Source organism: Prosopis cineraria, unplaced genomic scaffold (assembly GCF_029017545.1).
Source record: "Prosopis cineraria cultivar Desert tree isolate PC_DT_omini unplaced genomic scaffold, ASM2901754v1 PC3, whole genome shotgun sequence".
Taxonomy (NCBI): Eukaryota; Viridiplantae; Streptophyta; class Magnoliopsida; order Fabales; family Fabaceae; genus Prosopis; species Prosopis cineraria.
Genome location: NW_026555334.1, coordinates 3818404 through 3837552, shown reverse-complemented (window position 1 = coordinate 3837552; position 19149 = coordinate 3818404). Strand labels below are relative to the sequence as shown.

Below are 19149 nucleotides of genomic sequence, written 5' to 3'. Positions count from 1 at the left end.
ATAGAGCCACCGCCAAAGTGTAGGATTTTTTCTTTCTTTCTTATTTTACCCACATGTATCTTGTAATTGAAGGCAATTTTATTTAAGGTACTGTCAAACATTAAATATGAGAATTTTTTTATCAAAAATTTGAATATTAGTTCGATCATATTATGAAGAATTAATCTTTTTCATTAAACACGATCCCACTAGTTGTTGTAAGATTCTATCAAAGCAAGATTTGTCTAATGGTGTTATTGGCCCAATTGTTCAATTATAAAACAACAAGAGGAGATTAACAAAAACATAGGGATGACAGTGGAACAAACCGCTCGGGTTTGACGTGGTGAAACTCGAAAGCTATGAAGTTTGAGCATTCAGATTGAGAGCCCAAACCACTCGGGCTTCAAGGAGAACAGTCTCACAAGCCGTGCCAACATAACATAATTATAAGACATACAATTTGTTTTTATTTAACTACATTTACATGTTTTCAAAATACTTTATGTATTAAATTAATTGGAAAATATAAGGGGTTAACATGATAATTAAAAAAAAAAATAAGAGACCAAATTTATAAAAGTTAAACTTGGGAGACCAAAATGATAATTGAGGCAAACTCGAGGGATTAAAATTTTATTATCCCATAAAATTATCATCAAAGTATTTTAGGTAAAAGAACATAATTTTAAGTTAAGTCATACAATTTATCCCTTTGACAAATAGTTATTATAAATTTCAATAAAAAATTAAATTTTTTTAATAAATCGTGCATGTCATCAATATTAATATAATATGCAAAATCTATAATAACACTTACTAGTATTTCGAAGAGTATGATACAAGCTTTGGCCAAAAGGAAAAAGGAAAGAAAAATACAAGCTCCTAAATTTGTGGTTTAGAAAAATAAAAATAATAAATTTGAAAAGTATATGCAGTAATCTTGATTTTCATATGCAAAAGAATCTAGATCTTTCACAAAAATTTTAGAGTAAAATACACCAATATCTCATATTTTACTTTAATTATAGAGATCTCACTTCTATTTTTAAAATCTATATAAACCTGAAATCAATATTTACATAATACATACTCCTCTATCAAAAAATGTAAGGTATTTTTTAAAGGGTTGGGTATTAAAAATATAAGACATTTTTAATTTTTTAAGGTATATTCATTAATTTTTTTTTCAAAAGTGCCCCTATTAAATAAATCACTTTATATTTATTTTATGGCGAAACACTTATTAAATAAGTGTAAACATGGAAAGATATAGCTAGTATAAAGATAAGAAACTAATTTATTAAAAATAAGATTCAATTAAAAATACCATATATTTTTTAATGAATGGAGTATCTTATATCTATTTCTATCAATTCAACCATTAATTAGCCATTAAATCATATATTTTGAAGTAAAATATCCTTCTTTAACATAAATGTTATTCAAAAGTCATTTAAGTTTTTAAACGATAATTATAATATGTAAATTGATAAAAATAATATTTAATATAAATAAACTTATTTATACAATATATGATTTTAAGAGTCATTTATATAAACTTAGTTATAATACACTCTTTCTATTTAAAAAATGTAAAGTAATTTTTGAGGGATTAGATGTTAAAAAATATAAAATATTTTTAATTTTTTAAAATATAATTATTGTCTATTTTTTTTCAAAAATACCTCTATTGAATAAATCACTTTATATTTATTTTAGGGTAAAACACTCTACTAAATAGGGATAAATATGAAAAAATAAACTTAGTTGAAAGACAAGTAACTACTTTATTTTGGGGTGAGATTCATAAATGTCTTGTATTTTTAAATGAAGAGAGTAATTTCTTTTTAAATTTTAAATATATAAATTGCCAAAAATAATATTTTAAACATATAGTAACAAAAGTTTAATGAATTAGAAAATTTAATGGAAAAAAATAATTATAAATTCAATATAATGAGAGATAAATTAATGAATAAATTTTATACTTATTTTATTAATTTTAATATAATTTATGTGTATTAATTTTAATATTTTGTAAATGTTTATGTAAATATAACCATAATATTCTTAGAAATAGGAGGGGAGAGAAGACGTTATGAGGGAAAATTAATGATTTTAATTTTTCCACAGATTTTAATTAATATAATAAAGTATTTTAGAATCTTAAATGGAATATACCTAACATGTTAAAAAATAGAAAAAAATATAGGTTTTGAAAACAGAGAAAAATCTTTGTAACTTTAGCAAACTTGGAAGGATCATTTTATTATACTCAAAATTTTAATTTAATTTTAAAATTTCTTAAACGTGATTAATGTATTATAATAGATACTTAAACGTCATTTTCTTTCATTATCATATTTCACCCACAACAGAAAAAGGAAGACAGAAGGCCACCAAAGGGCAAAGGCTGGTTAGTTAACCAAACCTATCCAATCCCTTTAACTACCAAATAAGTGAACTACTCATTCAGTCAAAAGAAAAAAAGAAAAAAGGGGCAAAAAAGCAAAAAAGAAAAATAATTATGATAATAATAATAATTTCTATCTACTTTAACCTGATTTCAACTTCAACCACTCCCCTCATCCGCTAAAGTCTTGTTGGAGAGAGATGAATTTATTATGAATAAAATAAAGAGAAAAATTAATCTCCCAATCCCAAAATTTTTATCTAATATTTAAGTAGGTCATTACAATATATTTTTTTTTTTACTTTTTTATTGAGTCCTCAAACTTTGTTTTGTTTGGACGGTTACTCCTAATTGTTAATTAGAGTTGCAAATGATATTAGTGAATGGTGAAGTGATTTTGATTAAGTATGTGTTTGGTTTTTAGTTTATATATGGTAAAAGATTATTTAGAAGATTAACTAATTAGATTTGGTAATAACACATTTTAAATATAATTTAAATGTGCTTTTAAAAGTTATCCAAACAGGTCATATAATTCATGAGGAATGGAAGATGCTACTCTCTCTTCACTTGGCTTAAAGGAATAAAGAAATATTCTGTTCACAAAAATTTAATAACCATACACAGAAAAATCTTGGAGCAAAAGTCTTTTTCTAGTAATCTAAATGTATAAAAGTCCAATAAAATGAAAAAATTATCCTCATATTTTATATGTTTTTCTGAAATTATCAATTTATTTTATTAAAATAGCTTATTATTGAAAATCGTTAGTGGAATTATTCAGATGACAATTGAATAATAATAATAATAATGATTAATAATTATCTTTTAACAAAAAAAAAAATCCAGCAGTGGTTGACAATTTCAATAAAAAATATGAAACTTCAACATAATTTTACGATTCTATAAAAATTTTATGTATTTAAATTACTTGTATATTACATGAGAGAAATTTTCCCATAATACAAAACAATGTGAACATTTTTTACCTTATGGTCTGCAGGAAATCTAAATTCACTTTTACCATTATGGGCACTTTAGTCATTTGACATTGCTTTCACCTTACCCCTTACTTGACACTGAACACGAAAGAAAATAAAGATGCTTCGGCAACCTTTTCCACCATTTTACACCTCTACCCTCAACCACTCCTTCCGTGGCTAAAAATTGAAATTTGTAATATTTTTTTATTCTATATAATTAAAAAAACTTTGTTTATAAATATTCTTTATAGCTTAATATAAAATTCATTACCCTCTTGGCCAAAAATTATAAATTCATTAAAATTATATTATTTATTATTAATTATATATAATAACAGATCTCGTATTAATCTAAAATTTTAGGTCATTCCCAATTCAGTGGTATTCAATCGTAATATATCAAATTTTATTTTTTTTCATTTCTCTAATATGTATATTTTTCCTCTCATTTGTCCTTTTAAAACAAATAGGTCTTCAATTTTCTCTCCAGTTCAGTTGATGTAATGCATATTAAAAAATCATACACTCAAAATTTTACAATAACAATCTAAAAATAAGTTGACATTAATTTTTTTAAATTGAATAAATATTCTTATTACTACAGCATGAGTAAAGAATAATAATTATCATAATAGCTCAAAATGATTCAGCGCTTCGAGTTTCAGGTTAATTCCAGAAATTGTCAAACTTATTTGATTTCAAATGGTCCAAAATAGGTCAATATCCACATTATTATTTGATTAATAAAATTATAGCATAAGTATTTCAAGTCGTATAAATAATTTTTTTAAAAATAAAATATAATTTACATGTCTGACAATTGACAGATTGTTTTTATAAATTTTAGAATAAAAATTAAATATTTTAAAAAAATAATTCATATCAATATTAATATACTCTTGATTATATTTATAAAATAAAAAGTATTATAATATTTATAAGACATAACATTAATGGTTTTTATTACATTTTTTTCTTTTATTTCATTAAATGTTGATGATGTAAAGTGCATGATTAAAATACTTATGTTTAATACAGAAAAAATTATTTTTTAAAAAAAATTAGAGAGAGTGAGAGTGAATTTTATTTTTTTAAATTTTGATAAAATATATAAAAATAATTTATAAATAATATCGGATTAAATAAAATTATTAACGTAAAATACAAAATTTATAACAACATTTACAAATATTTCAATGAATATGATTCAATGTTTCATGGGATCCACGTCCACCGCATGCTTTCAAGTTCCAAGAAATTTCAGGTAATTTTTCCAACTTTAACGGCTCTTTTGTCATTTCGATAACCACCGTAAAAGAAGACCAGCGACAAGGAAGAAAGCAGGCCGGACCTCCTTAAATTACACTTTTGCCCTTCGATCGGGCCCCATGAGGCGTGGTTTTCCTTCAAAATCCAGGGGCAGCTTCGTGATTTCGGGGTTAATAAAAAGAGAGAGAAAGACAGAGACCAAGAGAGAGACAGAGACACAGAGAAGAAGAGAGAGACAGAGAGAAGAAGAGTGAGTGAGAGAGAGGAAGTGCGGAGAGGATAGTGCCGTTTGATTCCGTTATTTCAGTTACTCCTATATGAATGTGAAGCAGCAACAATGGTGTCGGACCAGGAAATAGCGAAGGAGGTGGAGTCTCTGATCCGTAACTCTGACCCGAACTCCTTCACAACTCTAAACGGCGTCGTTCAGCAGCTCGAGGCCAGGCTAGGGTTAGACCTCTCCCACAAGGCCGGTTTTATCAGAGACCAGATCGACCTTCTTCTTCGTTCTTCAAACCCTCAAGCATTTCCTCCGCCAGCTTCCTCGCAACAGAAAGACGCTTTTGCCCTCCCACACCAGCCACAATTCCCACCCACCCACCCCCATCACTTTCCTTCCCATTTTACCCTCCATCCTCATCATCAGTCCAATGAGATCAGCTTCCGGCAGCCGCAGTCGCCTCCGGCCGCCGCACAGCCTACGCAGATGCATTCCCTGCCACCGCAACCACAGGTGGTTAAGGGCGTGACCTATGTTCAAAATGCCGCTACTGCCACCAATCAACTGCCGAAGGAAAGGTAGGTCTTTTAAGGGTTGCATCAAATACAAATTAGGGAATAAAGCTCAATCAGGCTGATTCAAGAACCAAATGTTAGATCGATATTGGAATATTGGATCCAAGGTCTTGTTTGGCTTCGATTTAAGTCAAATGTTTGCTTTATGATTGTGAAAATGGAGTTTTATCCCATTTCTGGAAACCCCTTATGCGTGACTTTTTCATCAAGTTCTGCATTAACTTATCGGAATTTTGTAGCTCTTCTGTTGACATTTTGTCGCCTTAGTCTTTTGGCAAAATAGTTATAAATTTGAATAATAGTTTTTTCCTTCGAAGTTCCCATCCCTCCCCGTTTTTAGTTTTCTAATTTTTGTCTGCTAGCCTTTTGCTTTTTGAGCCATTGTTTGTATTCGTGTTGTTTATTCACATTCGTTGACCAAGAAATGATTTTTGTAATAATTTTTTTCCCTCAATTTAGATTCGTTATTTAATGTTTTGCTAATATCATGAGTAGTATTAATTATTATACTTATGAATGCTGTTATCTGACTTTTGTATTCATTAGGCTTAAGCATGAAACCAATAGCTCTCCAATATGCATTGAGTTTCACTGATGGGACTCTGAATATAGCTGCTTGCTACCAAATTTTCCCATCAAAACATGTGTCTGAAAAAAGTTTGCGAAAGACTCAATTATGTGGTATTGATCTTTAACAAGATTCTCTTACCATAATTTTATAGGAGAACTTTATAGAAAAGAAATGAAAACCGTAGATAGATTTTTTTTTTTTTTAAAAAAACATGAATGGCCTGTTAAGTCTGGTTCCTTTACGAATAATTTTTCAGCACTCCAACTGGAGGGAAAAAAAGAGGCGGTGCTGGTGGTCTGAACAAAGTTTGTGGTGTTTCACCTGAGCTTCAGGCGATAGTAGGCGAACCAGCGTTGCCAAGAACTGAGGTTGTTGATGTCCAAGCTAACCAATAAATATCACTTGCTCTTCTCTTAGCAAGCCTTTATCATTATTTGAGTTTTTTTTTTTTAAATTATTTGATATATGAAGTGCAGATTGTGAAGCAACTGTGGGCATACATAAGGAAAAACAACCTCCAGGATCCTAGTAACAAAAGAAAGATTATTTGTGATGATGCTCTGCGTGTGGTATTTGAGACAGACTGCACTGACATGTTTAAGATGAACAAACTGCTAGCAAAGCACATTATTCCACTTGCACCAGCAAGTAAGTACTACAGAAATATAAAATAATAGGTTAATATGTTTCCTATGATATTTTTTATATCAAAAACTTCACTCTTGTTACCGTAGAGGAGTCACAAGCTAAACGGCTGAAGTTGGATGTTGAATCTGCAACTGAAAGAGCTGATCCTGGTTCAACTACTGTGATTATATCTGAAGCTCTTGCCAACTTTCTGGGCACTGGGGAGAAGGAGATGAAACAATCTGAGCCTATAAGACTTGTTTGGGAGTACATTAAAGTGAATCATTTGGAGGTGAGTATGCTGTGACATTTGGTTTGGAAATATAACTGTTTAATGTCTTTTCTTTTTACCAGCAACTTTTTTTTTTAATTTTCCTTTTTATTTGTAGGATCCTTTAAATTCAATGGTGATATTGTGTGATGCAAAGCTTCAGGAGCTGCTTGGATGTGAAAGTATTTCTGCTCTAGGGATGCAAGAGATGTTAGCACGCAATCACTTTTTCAAGTGATCTTGATTCCCGTAAGTGTTGAAGCGCAATTATATATATAGTGTTAATTTGTCTGCCTATGTTTTTCATTTTTATATTGCTTTCTGTTTCTGTTATTCTTACCGAATATTTTAGCACCTCCCAAGCATTTCTGTATCTTAAACTTCTGCCTCTATATCTCCCTGCCTCATCCTGCAGCTATATTCTCTTATTCAGAACAAAATGTGAAGTTATTTGAATTATTCGGCGGAAGTTTGTTTGTTTGTATAAAACTTATGCAAATGTTTGTTGCTAGTGACATGGACAACGAAGTACGATGTGGATACTCTATATACTTCAGATTTATGCCAACAAAAAGAGTTAAGTTAGTAACGAGGTGAAAGAAATGCAAATATGGCATTGAGATGCGATTTATTTTTAGGGACTTAGGTAAGTCGGGCATGTGTCATGCCCATTCAAAATGCCAAGATGATAAGATTGGCCAAAATTTAATGGATTTGAATCCTTTAAAGGTTTAGAGGGATGAACCTATAGAGAGAGATACGAAGAGAGGAATAGGCCCCTCCTCTTTTTATCTCTCTAACTCTATCCTAAGATACTTCAAACGAACCTCTTTCAGATTTTGCGGGACTCGAATCTTCTGAAATACTTTAGAGGGATGAAATTAAAGAGAATTGAGTCCCCAACCTTTATACACGCGAGTCCTCCAAAAGTAGGGCTCACTCGTTGAGTGACTCTACGCATGAGATTTGACTAACAATCCTTTCTTTATTTTTGTTCTGTTGCAGGGGCACTGAGACATCGATATCTGGTTACTATTATAGTTAGATCAGATGGCTTGGAACTTTTCTGCTGGTTCATGTAACTTCTGACAATTCTATCTTCTGTGCATTGACATGGTGGATTAGAATTAGAATGTGTTTATCTGACAGTACTAGGATGATTATTTAGAATGATAATATAACTCTCAGGCTGGGGAAGGTGTTTTTATGTTGGTTCATGTAACTTCTAACAATTCTATCTTCTGTGCAATGACATGGTGGATTAGAATTAGAATGTGTTTGTCTGACAGTTCTAGGATGATTATTTAGAATGATGATATAACTCCCAGGCTAGGGAAGGAGTATTTGGTACTTATGCCACTTCCCTGGTTTAGGTTTTCTGTGTTTATCTTAATTACTACTTCTCAATGTCTAACCTCTTACCAAGCTGAAGGAAACTGAGCTTGAGTTGAACGACTTGAATGTTTTGTACATTGAGAAGCTTCTTCTTTGTACATCAGATACAATGGAATGTACTTTGGTGCTTGATTATATTTGGAGCAATCTCTGAACTTTTTAGGTATCACCCCATTTGTCTATTAATCACCCATTTCTCTATTATTTAAAGTCGCCACAAACTCTCTATTATTGAAAATAATTTATCTCTATTATATTAGGAGTATTATTTAAAGCCTCCATAAACTCTCTATGTACAATTAACAAGAGACTATTTCTTAATTTGGAAATTTTTGTAGTTTGAATTATGAATATTTTTATGGCCCCACGTATTTTGACTGTTGGGTATTTATACATTGGTCCAGAACTTTAAATTAGTAAAGGAAAAATGATACTTGAGAACCCAGATGTAGTTTTTTATTTCCTTTTTTTTAAAAAAGAAAATAGGGACAATTGAAGAGCTTAAAGATAATTTCTTGTTTGAACTACAGAAATAAATTATTATTAATATTTTTTAAAAAAATTATAACTATGTTTCTTAAAGTTATAATCTACCTTTTTTACTTTTTCGGACCAGCACTAAATGGGAGCTTATTTTTGCAATTTTGGCGACAAACTTTCATTTTTAAAAAAACTTGGTCATCATCAATATAAGTTACGAAAGCTTAAATTGTAGTTCTTCCAAATAGTGAGTCTATAAATCAATCTATTCATATGGTTTTCATTTATTTTATTTTGTGCAAAGGGGGAAAAAAAATACCTGTATAACATTTTGTGAGGAGTTAATAAGGATCTTTAACAACACATTATGGTATGGCTTTTTATGAGTAGTTATAGGCATCCTAAGTTGCAATATGGTGTAATTTTGTTCACCAACCTTAAAAAACTTCAATTTCTAAGGAAGGTCAAACATTTGTTAAGTATGGTCCTACATGCTATGTCATGTTTAAATAAAAAAAAATATAATTTTAAGTCCTTACACTTTGCTTGAGTTTTGCTATAGGTCTTTGCATTTTTGTTTTTCAATATTTTAAGTATCTCCATGAACAATGTTATAGAGACTTAAAATATTAAAAAATAAAAGTACAGAAATATAGAACACTAAAAAAAAATGCAAGATTCTAAACAAAATTCAAGCAAAGTGTAGGAATTTAAAATTATGTTTTTTCTTAAATAAATCATGGGCAAAATTACCCAAAAAATACTACATTATGATGTAATTTTGCTCATCAATTCTAAATAGACACTGCAAAACTTCTCAGTTCATAATAGAGGCAATGCTTGCAAACATTGATAGTAGATGTTAGAAAAGATTGATATTTTATTTGATATAATAAAGTGCACATGTAGCCCAATTTATCTTACCTAGCAAATACTGTACGCACATATTTTTATTTTGTCACACATCACGGTCATATAAACACATTTTGATTCAAAATCTGCTCAATTAGAAATTATCCCAACTCTCGACTCTCTTCTCTTCATAGCCCAATTAGTTCAAACCCCTTCCAACCCTCTCTCTCAAGTTGCCAAGCTTGCCTTGTCTCTCTAATCAAATCCCTCAAATGAGTCGATGATAAAGGACGATGCGGGAGAGTGAGAGAATTAGGAGTCAACACAACTTCCAAATAAGTCAACACATTTGTAGAGCTGGAGCGGAACTACACAGTTGCAGGGCCAGTGCAGAACCTTACACCTTCAGAGCCAGTGGAGATCCAAGATCTAATAGGGTGATTCATCAAAGCTCTAGATGAGTCCTACAAACATTTCAATCAAGATGTAAAACATAGAGCCGAGACATGGCTTCATGAATGCTCCAAGAGCATGATGAGAAAACTCATTAAGGAAGAGGTGCATGCGAAAAGACGTAGAGCTCAATGAGAGGGGGAAACGCTTAGAAATTACCTTGAGAAGCTGCAAGATAGTAATTGACAAACAAAAGAAGCAGGGGAAGGTCATAGTCAAAGAGCTCATGGGCATTTATGAAGTCAGCTTTAGTTGAAGAGCCTAATCCACACGTACAACTCCTTATACAGAACCGCCACTTGAAACTATGATTGAAAAGAGCTAGTTCTCCAAGTTCCATGCGGCATAAGCAAGGAATGCATAGTGGGGGGAACAATTTAAATATGTGCATACACTTAACTTTCCATGGGCTTGACCAAATTTTTGCCCCGAGGCCAACTCATGTTTCTAGAAGGGAGGAGGATAAGAGGAGGAAGTAATAACTGATGCACTTTGAGCAAATGGGACAAGTGGAAGAAGATTTGGATAAGACTGTAGTAAGTGGTTCTAAAAAAGTGAGACATAGCGTTAAGATAAAGCTGCCACTTTATCTATAAAAATGGAAGCAAATAGGGTGAATCATCAAAGCTCTAGATGAGTCCTACATATATTTCAAGCAAGATGTAAAACATAGAGCTGAGACATGGCTTCATGAATGCTACAAGAGCATGATGAGAAAACTCATTAAAGAAGAGGTGCATGCGAAAAGACGTAGAGCTCAATGAGAGGGGGAAACGCTTAGAAATTACCTTGAGAACTGCAAGATAGTAATTGATAAACAAAAGAAGCAGGGGAAGGTCGTATTCAAAGAGCTCAGGGCCATTTAACTACCAGCTAGAAGACAACTCTAAGCCGAACGAGTTGCAAGCAAGGAGCTGGAGGTCAACTCTAAGCCTTTGAAACAAGTTGTAGATGAAGAGCCTAGGGAGCAACTCTTAGGCAATTCTCAAGATCAACTTTTTAAGGCTGATGAGTGCTAGAGGGGAATTTCAAGCTTTAGAAATCAGATGAAGAGCCAGGGCACTTGTTTAGGTCTTTATGAAGTCAGCTTTAGTTGAAGAGCTAAATCCACACGTACAACTCCTTATACAGAACCGCCACTTGAAACTATGATTGAAAAGAGCTAGTTCTCCAAGTTCCATGCCGCATAAGGAAGGAATGCATAGTTTAAATATGTGTATACACTTAACTTTCCATGGGAATTGACCAAATTTTTGCCCCAAGGCCAACTCATGTTTCTAGAAGGGAGGAGGATAAGAGGAGGAAGTAATAACTGATGCACTTTGGGCAAATGGGACAAGTGGAAGAAGATTTGGATAAAACTGCAGTAAGTGGTTCTAAAAAAGTGAGACATAGCGTTAAGATCAAGCTCCACTTTATCTATAAAAATGGAAGCAAGACACACATACAAGGATCTTTCTTCAACATGAAACAATGTACATACACTTCGTTTTTTTTTTTTTTTTTTTTTGAGGATCATGTTAAATTCCTCCACAGCAGCACGCATCTAGCATAGAGCAGTAAGTATCTGGCATTCAGTAGAGCAACAACACCCTGTAGAACCGAATTTGACTTTTCTCCCCTAACCTTTGCCTTTATTTCCTCTCCACTAACTTAAAATGAAATTTGAACCATTTAGATTTGGTAAAAACTAAATCTGGATGGTCTACATTTAATATTTTTATTTTTATTTTACATTTAATAAATTCACTTTATCACCAATTTGAACAATCTAAATTTAATATGTCCAATTCAATTCAATTTTAAAATTTTTTATAATTTTTTAAATTTTTATTTTGATAAACCTAAAATTAAAAGTGAAGATAATCTGCCAACTGACACTTTTTAAAAAAATATTTTTATAAAAAATTATAAGTTAAAAAATTTAAATCCAAATCATTCAGAGTAAATCTAAAAAATTAATTTATAAAAATTTACTATTAATTTTTGAATCCTCTAAATTAAATTTGGACTATTTTGATGAGTGATAAAATAAATTTATTAAAATTTTTTATTTTAAATTTAATAAGTATAACATAAAAATATAAATAAAAATAAAAACTTTAAATCTGAACCATTCAAATTTAGTCTATACTAAATATGAATGGTCTAAATTTTATTTTAGTTAGTGGAGGGAAAATGGAGGGAAAGATTAATGGAGAGAAGAAGTCCCGTAGAACCACAACCTTGCTACTTTTTCTCAATCTTTCTGTCTTATAATTTTTATAATTTATTTCAAAAAGTAACAGTATTATGTCTACTCCCATTATGCAATTCTTACATTTTGCTCCATCACCATTTCTTCATTTTTTTTTTTTGACCTGTGAGCTCCTGCATCCGAGAAAATTATAGATAAAGATCCCTAGAACTCATTGGTTGATTTAGAAGCCAAGTTTATCATAATGCTCAAGGATCGGCTCCTCCAACATGCTTGCAATCACAAAGCAACAATAGAAATAATGTCAAAACTTACTTACAACTTATTTCATCTAGACTTGGTAAATAGATGAGTTTGACCTATATATGACCTTAAGTCCAAAAATCCTATTATTTTAACATTGGCTATTTCTTCAAACTTGACCCTTATTAATCAGGCTTAAGACAGGGCATGGAAGCTTGTTTTATTTTTTGTTTATTCTTTGTTTATTTTTTAAATTTTTTTACTTTTAAAATTTAATTTTTTACATTATAATATTACATATTCATTTTGAAAAATATTTACAAACTACTCTTTCTAAATCACAATATAGAGCATTTTTTAGAAGCCTTACTTGATCCAAAATATAATACATTAGATAATTTTTATAATTATTTTTTTCAACTAAATCCTGCCTCATTTATAACTATTTGAAAAAATGATGCATTAAAATTTCAATTGTCATTATTAAGACACTTATATAAAATATTTAATGATAGTATAATTGAAAGAATGTAATTTTTTTAAGAAATTAAGGTTTTTAACTAACTTTTTTTAGAACTATAAATTAGTTACCAATAAGGTATATTGTGGTGCAAAGGGAGTATAATGTTCAAAAATTAAGAATGAGTAATGTAAATTCTAATTTTAAAGTCTAAACATATATCTTAAATTCTAAATTCAATCTAAAAATGTAAAATACATAATATTTTAGGCGTAAAAACAAATGCAAGCTTAAATGGATAGCTCAACAAACCCGTCTTATATTTTCAATTCTAGTTTTATTGATAGGATGAATTAAAATGAAATAAAGTATTTTTTATTGTATAAAAACCCGAATCGAACTGGCCAGTTCAGCTCATGAATTGATGACTTGGTCTCTTTTCTAGATTGCGTTTTTACCTAAACTAGTTAGCCACTAACTCGGGATAACCTAGCTAACCCGACCAGGTTGCTAGGTCAGCCAAGTTACTTTTTTGTTATTATTTTTTTAAATTAAAAAAATTAAATAAAAAGTAAAAAAAATTCATTTTGAAAATTAAAAAAGCGAGGCAATGGAAGGCAAGACAATTAAATTAGATTTTACTGTTTGTGGTTTGAACTTTGAATAGAAGGCCTTAATTGACTTGAAAGATTCAGTATTCTTCTAAGTTAACTGTACCTTAATTATTTTAATTTTTTATTATTTACTGTTATTTATCTGTCTGATTGTTACTTAGCATTTATGAATTATGATTGTCATTGTTGTTGATTTTAGCATTAGTGATTATTAGTTTTAGACTTTTTAATAATTGAAAGGTTGTAAATTGTAATTGTAAGAATAAATATTTAGAAAGTTATATTTTATTGTTGTTAGACTTTTGGTGGTTGTAATTCTAAATTTATTATTGTATTTGTATCTTGTTTTAGAGATTAATCTTGAATTTGGTTTGAATGTTTTCATGATTAATGTTTTTTTTATTTAAATTGTATTATTTTAATTATAACTGAATTTTCCTCTAGGTTGACCCCCAGTTCAACCCTAGTTGAATCACTGACCTGTAACCCATTAGCTTGATTGATTCAATAACCAATTCGGTTTTCAATATCTTAGTATTTTTAACCAAACAAAGTAAAATGAGATAGATATTCATATGAAGACTATGACATATACATGTGAAAAAACATGACTTTGAATCCTTCACTTTATTCGAGTTTTGTTATAGATTCTTGTAATTTTTTTGATATCCTAAATTCTTAAGTAACACCAAAAAACGAAATTGTTGGGACTTATAATATTGAAAAAAAATAAAAGGACCCAAAATTATATTTTTTTATATATTTTATATTCCTAAATAAAAAATAAGAAGCAGAATTTACTGTTTTGTTTTGACCAAAAGCAAAATTTACTGTTAATTTTTTTATAATGATTGTTGGTAAACAAAAAAAAAAGTACATCAACAAAATTTTACAGTTAAATAATATATATATATATATATATATATTAGAAAGAAATTCTTTATTCAAAGGATCCCATTTTTGAGGCCAAGTGCCGCGTTATTAGCGACAATGATCGGTGAAAGTAATGGTCGGTGGACTGCCTCCTCAGCTTGTGGACCCCACATTCCCCACTGATTTGACTTGCTACCGTTCATCTTCCTATCTTTAAACCTCCCACTAATTAAGATATGCCACGTGGCATGCTGACCAAAGATTACAAATCCTGATGCATACTTCTTGCCTGCCTGCTCGTCCAATGAAGCGAGCTTGATGCCCTTCTTCGCTCGAAAGCTCCAGCATTCTGTTTCGACCTTTATGATGATCGATGTTGGAGTCGGACCCGCATCCCATGCACTTTTTCTTTTTCTTTAACTTTTTGTTTTTTAATAAAATAAAAATAAAGTTAAAATGAGTGGAGTCTCAAAGTTTATTAAAATTAAAACATGTCATTAAATTTAAAAAATATTTAGAGTCATACTTATAAATCACTCATCAATCACATTTTTATTTGGCAAGGAGATTTAATTTTATAATTTTATAAATTATAAACCAAATTTTTATTAATAAGATTAATTTTTGTTGCTATGTACTTTTTTAAGTTCTTATATATATATATATAAGCACATCATTTATTAATTTAACAAAATGGTAATAAAATTTTCTTGAATTATATAAATGACAAACTAGTTTTTTGAAATGTTATAATTTCATTAAAATCTTTACAAATTTATCAATCAATAAATTTTAAAGTAAAAAAATGATTTTATCTTTATTAAAAATAATAAGCCTCAATCATAACTTTTGCTTTAAGACTAATAACTTTTACTTTGTGAATGAAAGAGTTGAACAAAAAATCATAACTTATTAAAATATAATTTTTATTATTAAAAATAATAATTCACAAAATAAACAAAATAATAGTTATAATTGGGGTTTGAAAAATAAAAAATAACTTTAAAAGATATTTTTTAAAAGCTAAAAAATATTCTACATTTAAAATCAAGAAAATATCTAACATTGTAAACCAAAGAGAATACCATTATTGTTCGAGTCTCAGTTTGACGATTTTGCTCTGTTCCCAAAGCACCTTCCTTTTCAAACATAATAGACCAACCAACAGTGTTAGTGGTGGTCACTGTACATGCTAATGTTATTTCACGAAATCTCGTACGAGGTCTCCGTGTCTCATTGAAAAAGATTCTTCTCCAAGCGCTCTCTCTCTCTCTAGATCTGTAACTACAGAGAGTCATCACTCGGCTCTATATATATCATCCTTATCTCGGTCATCTTCTCATCCCACTCACTCAAACTCTCTCTTTTCTACCTCCTTCTTTGCCTTCTCATTCTCCACAATCCCCCTTTTGCTTCCCAAATGGCTAGTGTTGAGGTATACACTGTGTGTGTGTCTCTCTCTCTCTCTCTCTCTATCTATCAAATTAATCAATAAACACACACACACACACATTTCTGGTTTTGTGTACATTTCTCAAAGATAGATGTAGTTTATAGCAACGCTTCTCTTCTCTTCGATCTGATCTTGTACATATGTTTCTGTTCATGGGTCATCAAAATTTTAGCAGGACTAGGACAGGAACTTTCCAGTGGAACAGGTTTTTAATGTCTTTCACAGATTGAAGATGAACTCCTTACTTCTACAGTATATATAAAGTTCACCGTTCTGAGAGATCAGTGGCTTCCTAAGTGCAGATCATTGATAATATAATATTGACACACTTGAATCTACATGTGAAGAAATATATTGTGATGCTCTTATACAATAATGTTCTTCTGATAACTCTTAATAATGGTGAATTCTTGCAGGTGGCCCAAGCAGTGAAAGACAATGAAAAGGAAACAACCTCTGAACAACAAGTGGTCACCGATGTTGCTGCAAAAGTTGAAGAAGAAAAAGAGACCAATAAAGAGGCAAATGAAGCCATGGCTGATGAAGAAGTGAAGGAAGAGAATAAGGAAAATGGTGAAACAGAATCATCAGTTGCAGAGGAAGAGAAGAAGGAAGTGGAAGCAGACAAGGACGGAGCCACGAAGGATGTTCCTGTTGAAGGAACTGATGAAGCTTAGGGAGGCATTTCAAGTAAAGCGTAGAGAGAGAGAGAGAGAATATAGCTTGGGATTCACTATTCCCTCATTCCCTCCCTCCCTCTCTATACGTTTCAATGAAAGTGTGGATTTAAATCCACGTATCTTTGGCTTTCATGCTTTGTTGTTGGTTTTGCATGCTTGACTTCACAAGCTTTCTCTCAGTAATTTTATATTTGATAATGGTGAAAAGGTCTTGAACTCATGAGTTTGCGATATTGATGATTTGGGCATATGATTATCTAAATTTCGCCTATTTTTGTTAACGATAACATGTCATGGTAGCAGCGCCACCTCCCTCATTTGGAAGAAGCCTGAGTTCAAACTAGGTATTAACATGTTTTTGTATGGGCATGGATATGCGCCTCTCTCTTCTGTAGAGAAGTGCCAGGCAAAGACTACCCTATTTTATTAATTATTGAAATGTTTTTAAAATTTTAATATACGAGAGTGAGTAAAAACATACATGATGTATGTCCCTTCAACTCTTTTTTTGTTTGTTCAACTTATACTTTAAAAAAATATATAATAAAATCTAACCAAAATATATAAGTAATAATCAAATCTTTGAAATACTATAATTTTTCTGAAGTCTCTAGGTATCTTTTTGACATCAATGATTTTAGATTAAATAAATAAATTATGTATTGTTTAAAATAAAAAAATAACAAGTTCATGCAAGTCATGAGTTCTTATTTAATTTTTACTATTTACATAATAAAAGTTTTAATTGCTTAAACAAAAGTTGTTACTAGTTATTTTTAGAACTTGGACTTTTGTATGAAAATTTCTATTATCTCCAACTTATGAAAATAATTGATAATAATTTTTGTTTAAGTAGTTAGAACTTTTATTATATAAATCGTAAGAATTGAATAAGAAATCACAACTTTTTACATAAAATTTATTGTATTATTGATGTGAAGACCTTATTAGTGAGTAATTGATTAAAGAATCAAAGTTGTAAGTGTTAAAACAAAGGTTATGATTGAAACTGGTTATTTTCAAAATTTCTTTATCAATTATAAAAGAAATTCCACATGAAAGATTATGACTTCTTGTTTAATTTTTACGATTCACTTAACAAAAGTTGTGATTGTTTAAACAGAAGTTGTGATTGAAAAAAATGGAGCCAGACCTGTTATTTTTATTTTAAATAAGGGGTAATTTAGTCATTTAACTTAAAAAATTAATGTCAGAAAAGTATTCAGGGATTTCAAAAAAATTATGACATTTAGATAGACCTAATTGTCATTCATATATTTAGTAAAATTTTATTGTCATTTTCCCTACTTTTAAAGTGCATCATAAATTTTTATTTTGAGAAGATTCAAAATTATGCAAGAGATTGGAAGCTTAATGCTGGTCTAGCAGGGTTGGGTTAAGTGAATGATTTCTCTAGCTTTGAATATATTTCTTTTTACTTTTATGATTGTTCCCACCTTTTCTTTGCTCTTTTTCCTCCTTTAAATCATTTGTATATAATGTAAGATAATTTATTCTACCCTTGTAACTAAAGAGAAAAATTCCGGAATTTCTTTCTTTAACGGAAGGTGGTCATCAGCTTTGGGACTTTATTTTTATTTATTTATTTATTATAAATAAAAGTTTAGGTAAGTTGAATCCATGAGGCTTACTAAGGCCAGGCTATGCTTTCAAACTTAAAGAGTACTTATAGATATATTTACAAATTATTTATCAATAAGGACCTCATATCATAAAGGCATTTGATCCTTTAACCTTTTGAATTATTGGCCAAATTCTTACTATTTAAACCAACTTTTGTTGGTGTATTTTTATTTTTTTCTTAAGCATTTTTTCACTTCCATTTCAAGACTGATATTTGGGTTTATTTTTATGTTTTATATCTTTTTTGCCTCTCCAACTAAGCATTAAGGGTGTGTTTAGTTGGGGTTTTAGAGGGGAGGGAAGGGCCCTTATTTGGTTAAGAGTTTTTGAAGGGAAGGGAAGCCAAAATAACCCCTCCTCTTTCCTCATATTGCTCCCCTTTAAATTGCGATCTTTTGGAGGGGAGCTGATTTTTGTTTGACTATTTTGCTCTTATTTATTTTTAATATTTTAAATATATTCATAGCTAAAAAAAACTCTCATTCATCTTAGATTGTACTTTACTCTCATATTTTGATTGATCTCATTGGATTTTTTTTTAAAAATTCCAATTCATCATATTTTATTATATATTTAAGGGGGTTATTTATTTTTTATAAAAAATTGTTAATATCATAATCATTGATTTAATTTTTTATTCACATATTGACAATATGATAGGATGAGAGTGAATTTTTAAAAAATCATGCAATTTAAATTGAGGTGTAAAATTATTTTCTATAACAAACAATTAAAAAAAATTTAAACTAATATATAAGGATATAATAGTAAATTAGTTATTACCTCCCCTCCCCTCCTCTCTTAAATCAAACAAAAAAGTATTAAAAACTTATCCTCTTCCCTCCAACAAAACCAAATAAGATAACTTTAAAACTCTCCCCTCCCTGTCTTTTG

General features: G+C 30.0%; 2 protein-coding genes across 2 annotated transcripts; both read left to right on the top strand.

Annotated features, from left to right (window-relative positions):
- Positions 1–4849: 4849 nt before the first annotated feature.
- LOC129305022 (uncharacterized) lies at positions 4850–8441 on the top strand. Its single transcript, XM_054944920.1, has 6 exons — positions 4850–5445; positions 6270–6381; positions 6490–6661; positions 6748–6932; positions 7030–7160; positions 7917–8441. The coding sequence occupies exons 1-5, from the start codon at positions 4985–4987 to the stop codon at positions 7147–7149; spliced, it is 1050 nt and encodes a 349-aa protein (XP_054800895.1). The 5' UTR covers positions 4850–4984; the 3' UTR covers positions 7150–7160; positions 7917–8441.
- A 7313-nt stretch (positions 8442–15754) lies between these two features.
- LOC129307367 (uncharacterized) lies at positions 15755–16829 on the top strand. The gene is made up of 2 exons (XM_054948304.1): positions 15755–15913; positions 16348–16829. Exons 1-2 carry the CDS (start codon positions 15899–15901, stop codon positions 16606–16608), a joined length of 276 nt encoding a protein of 91 aa, XP_054804279.1. The 5' UTR covers positions 15755–15898; the 3' UTR covers positions 16609–16829.
- The last annotated feature ends 2320 nt before the right edge of the window (positions 16830–19149 follow it).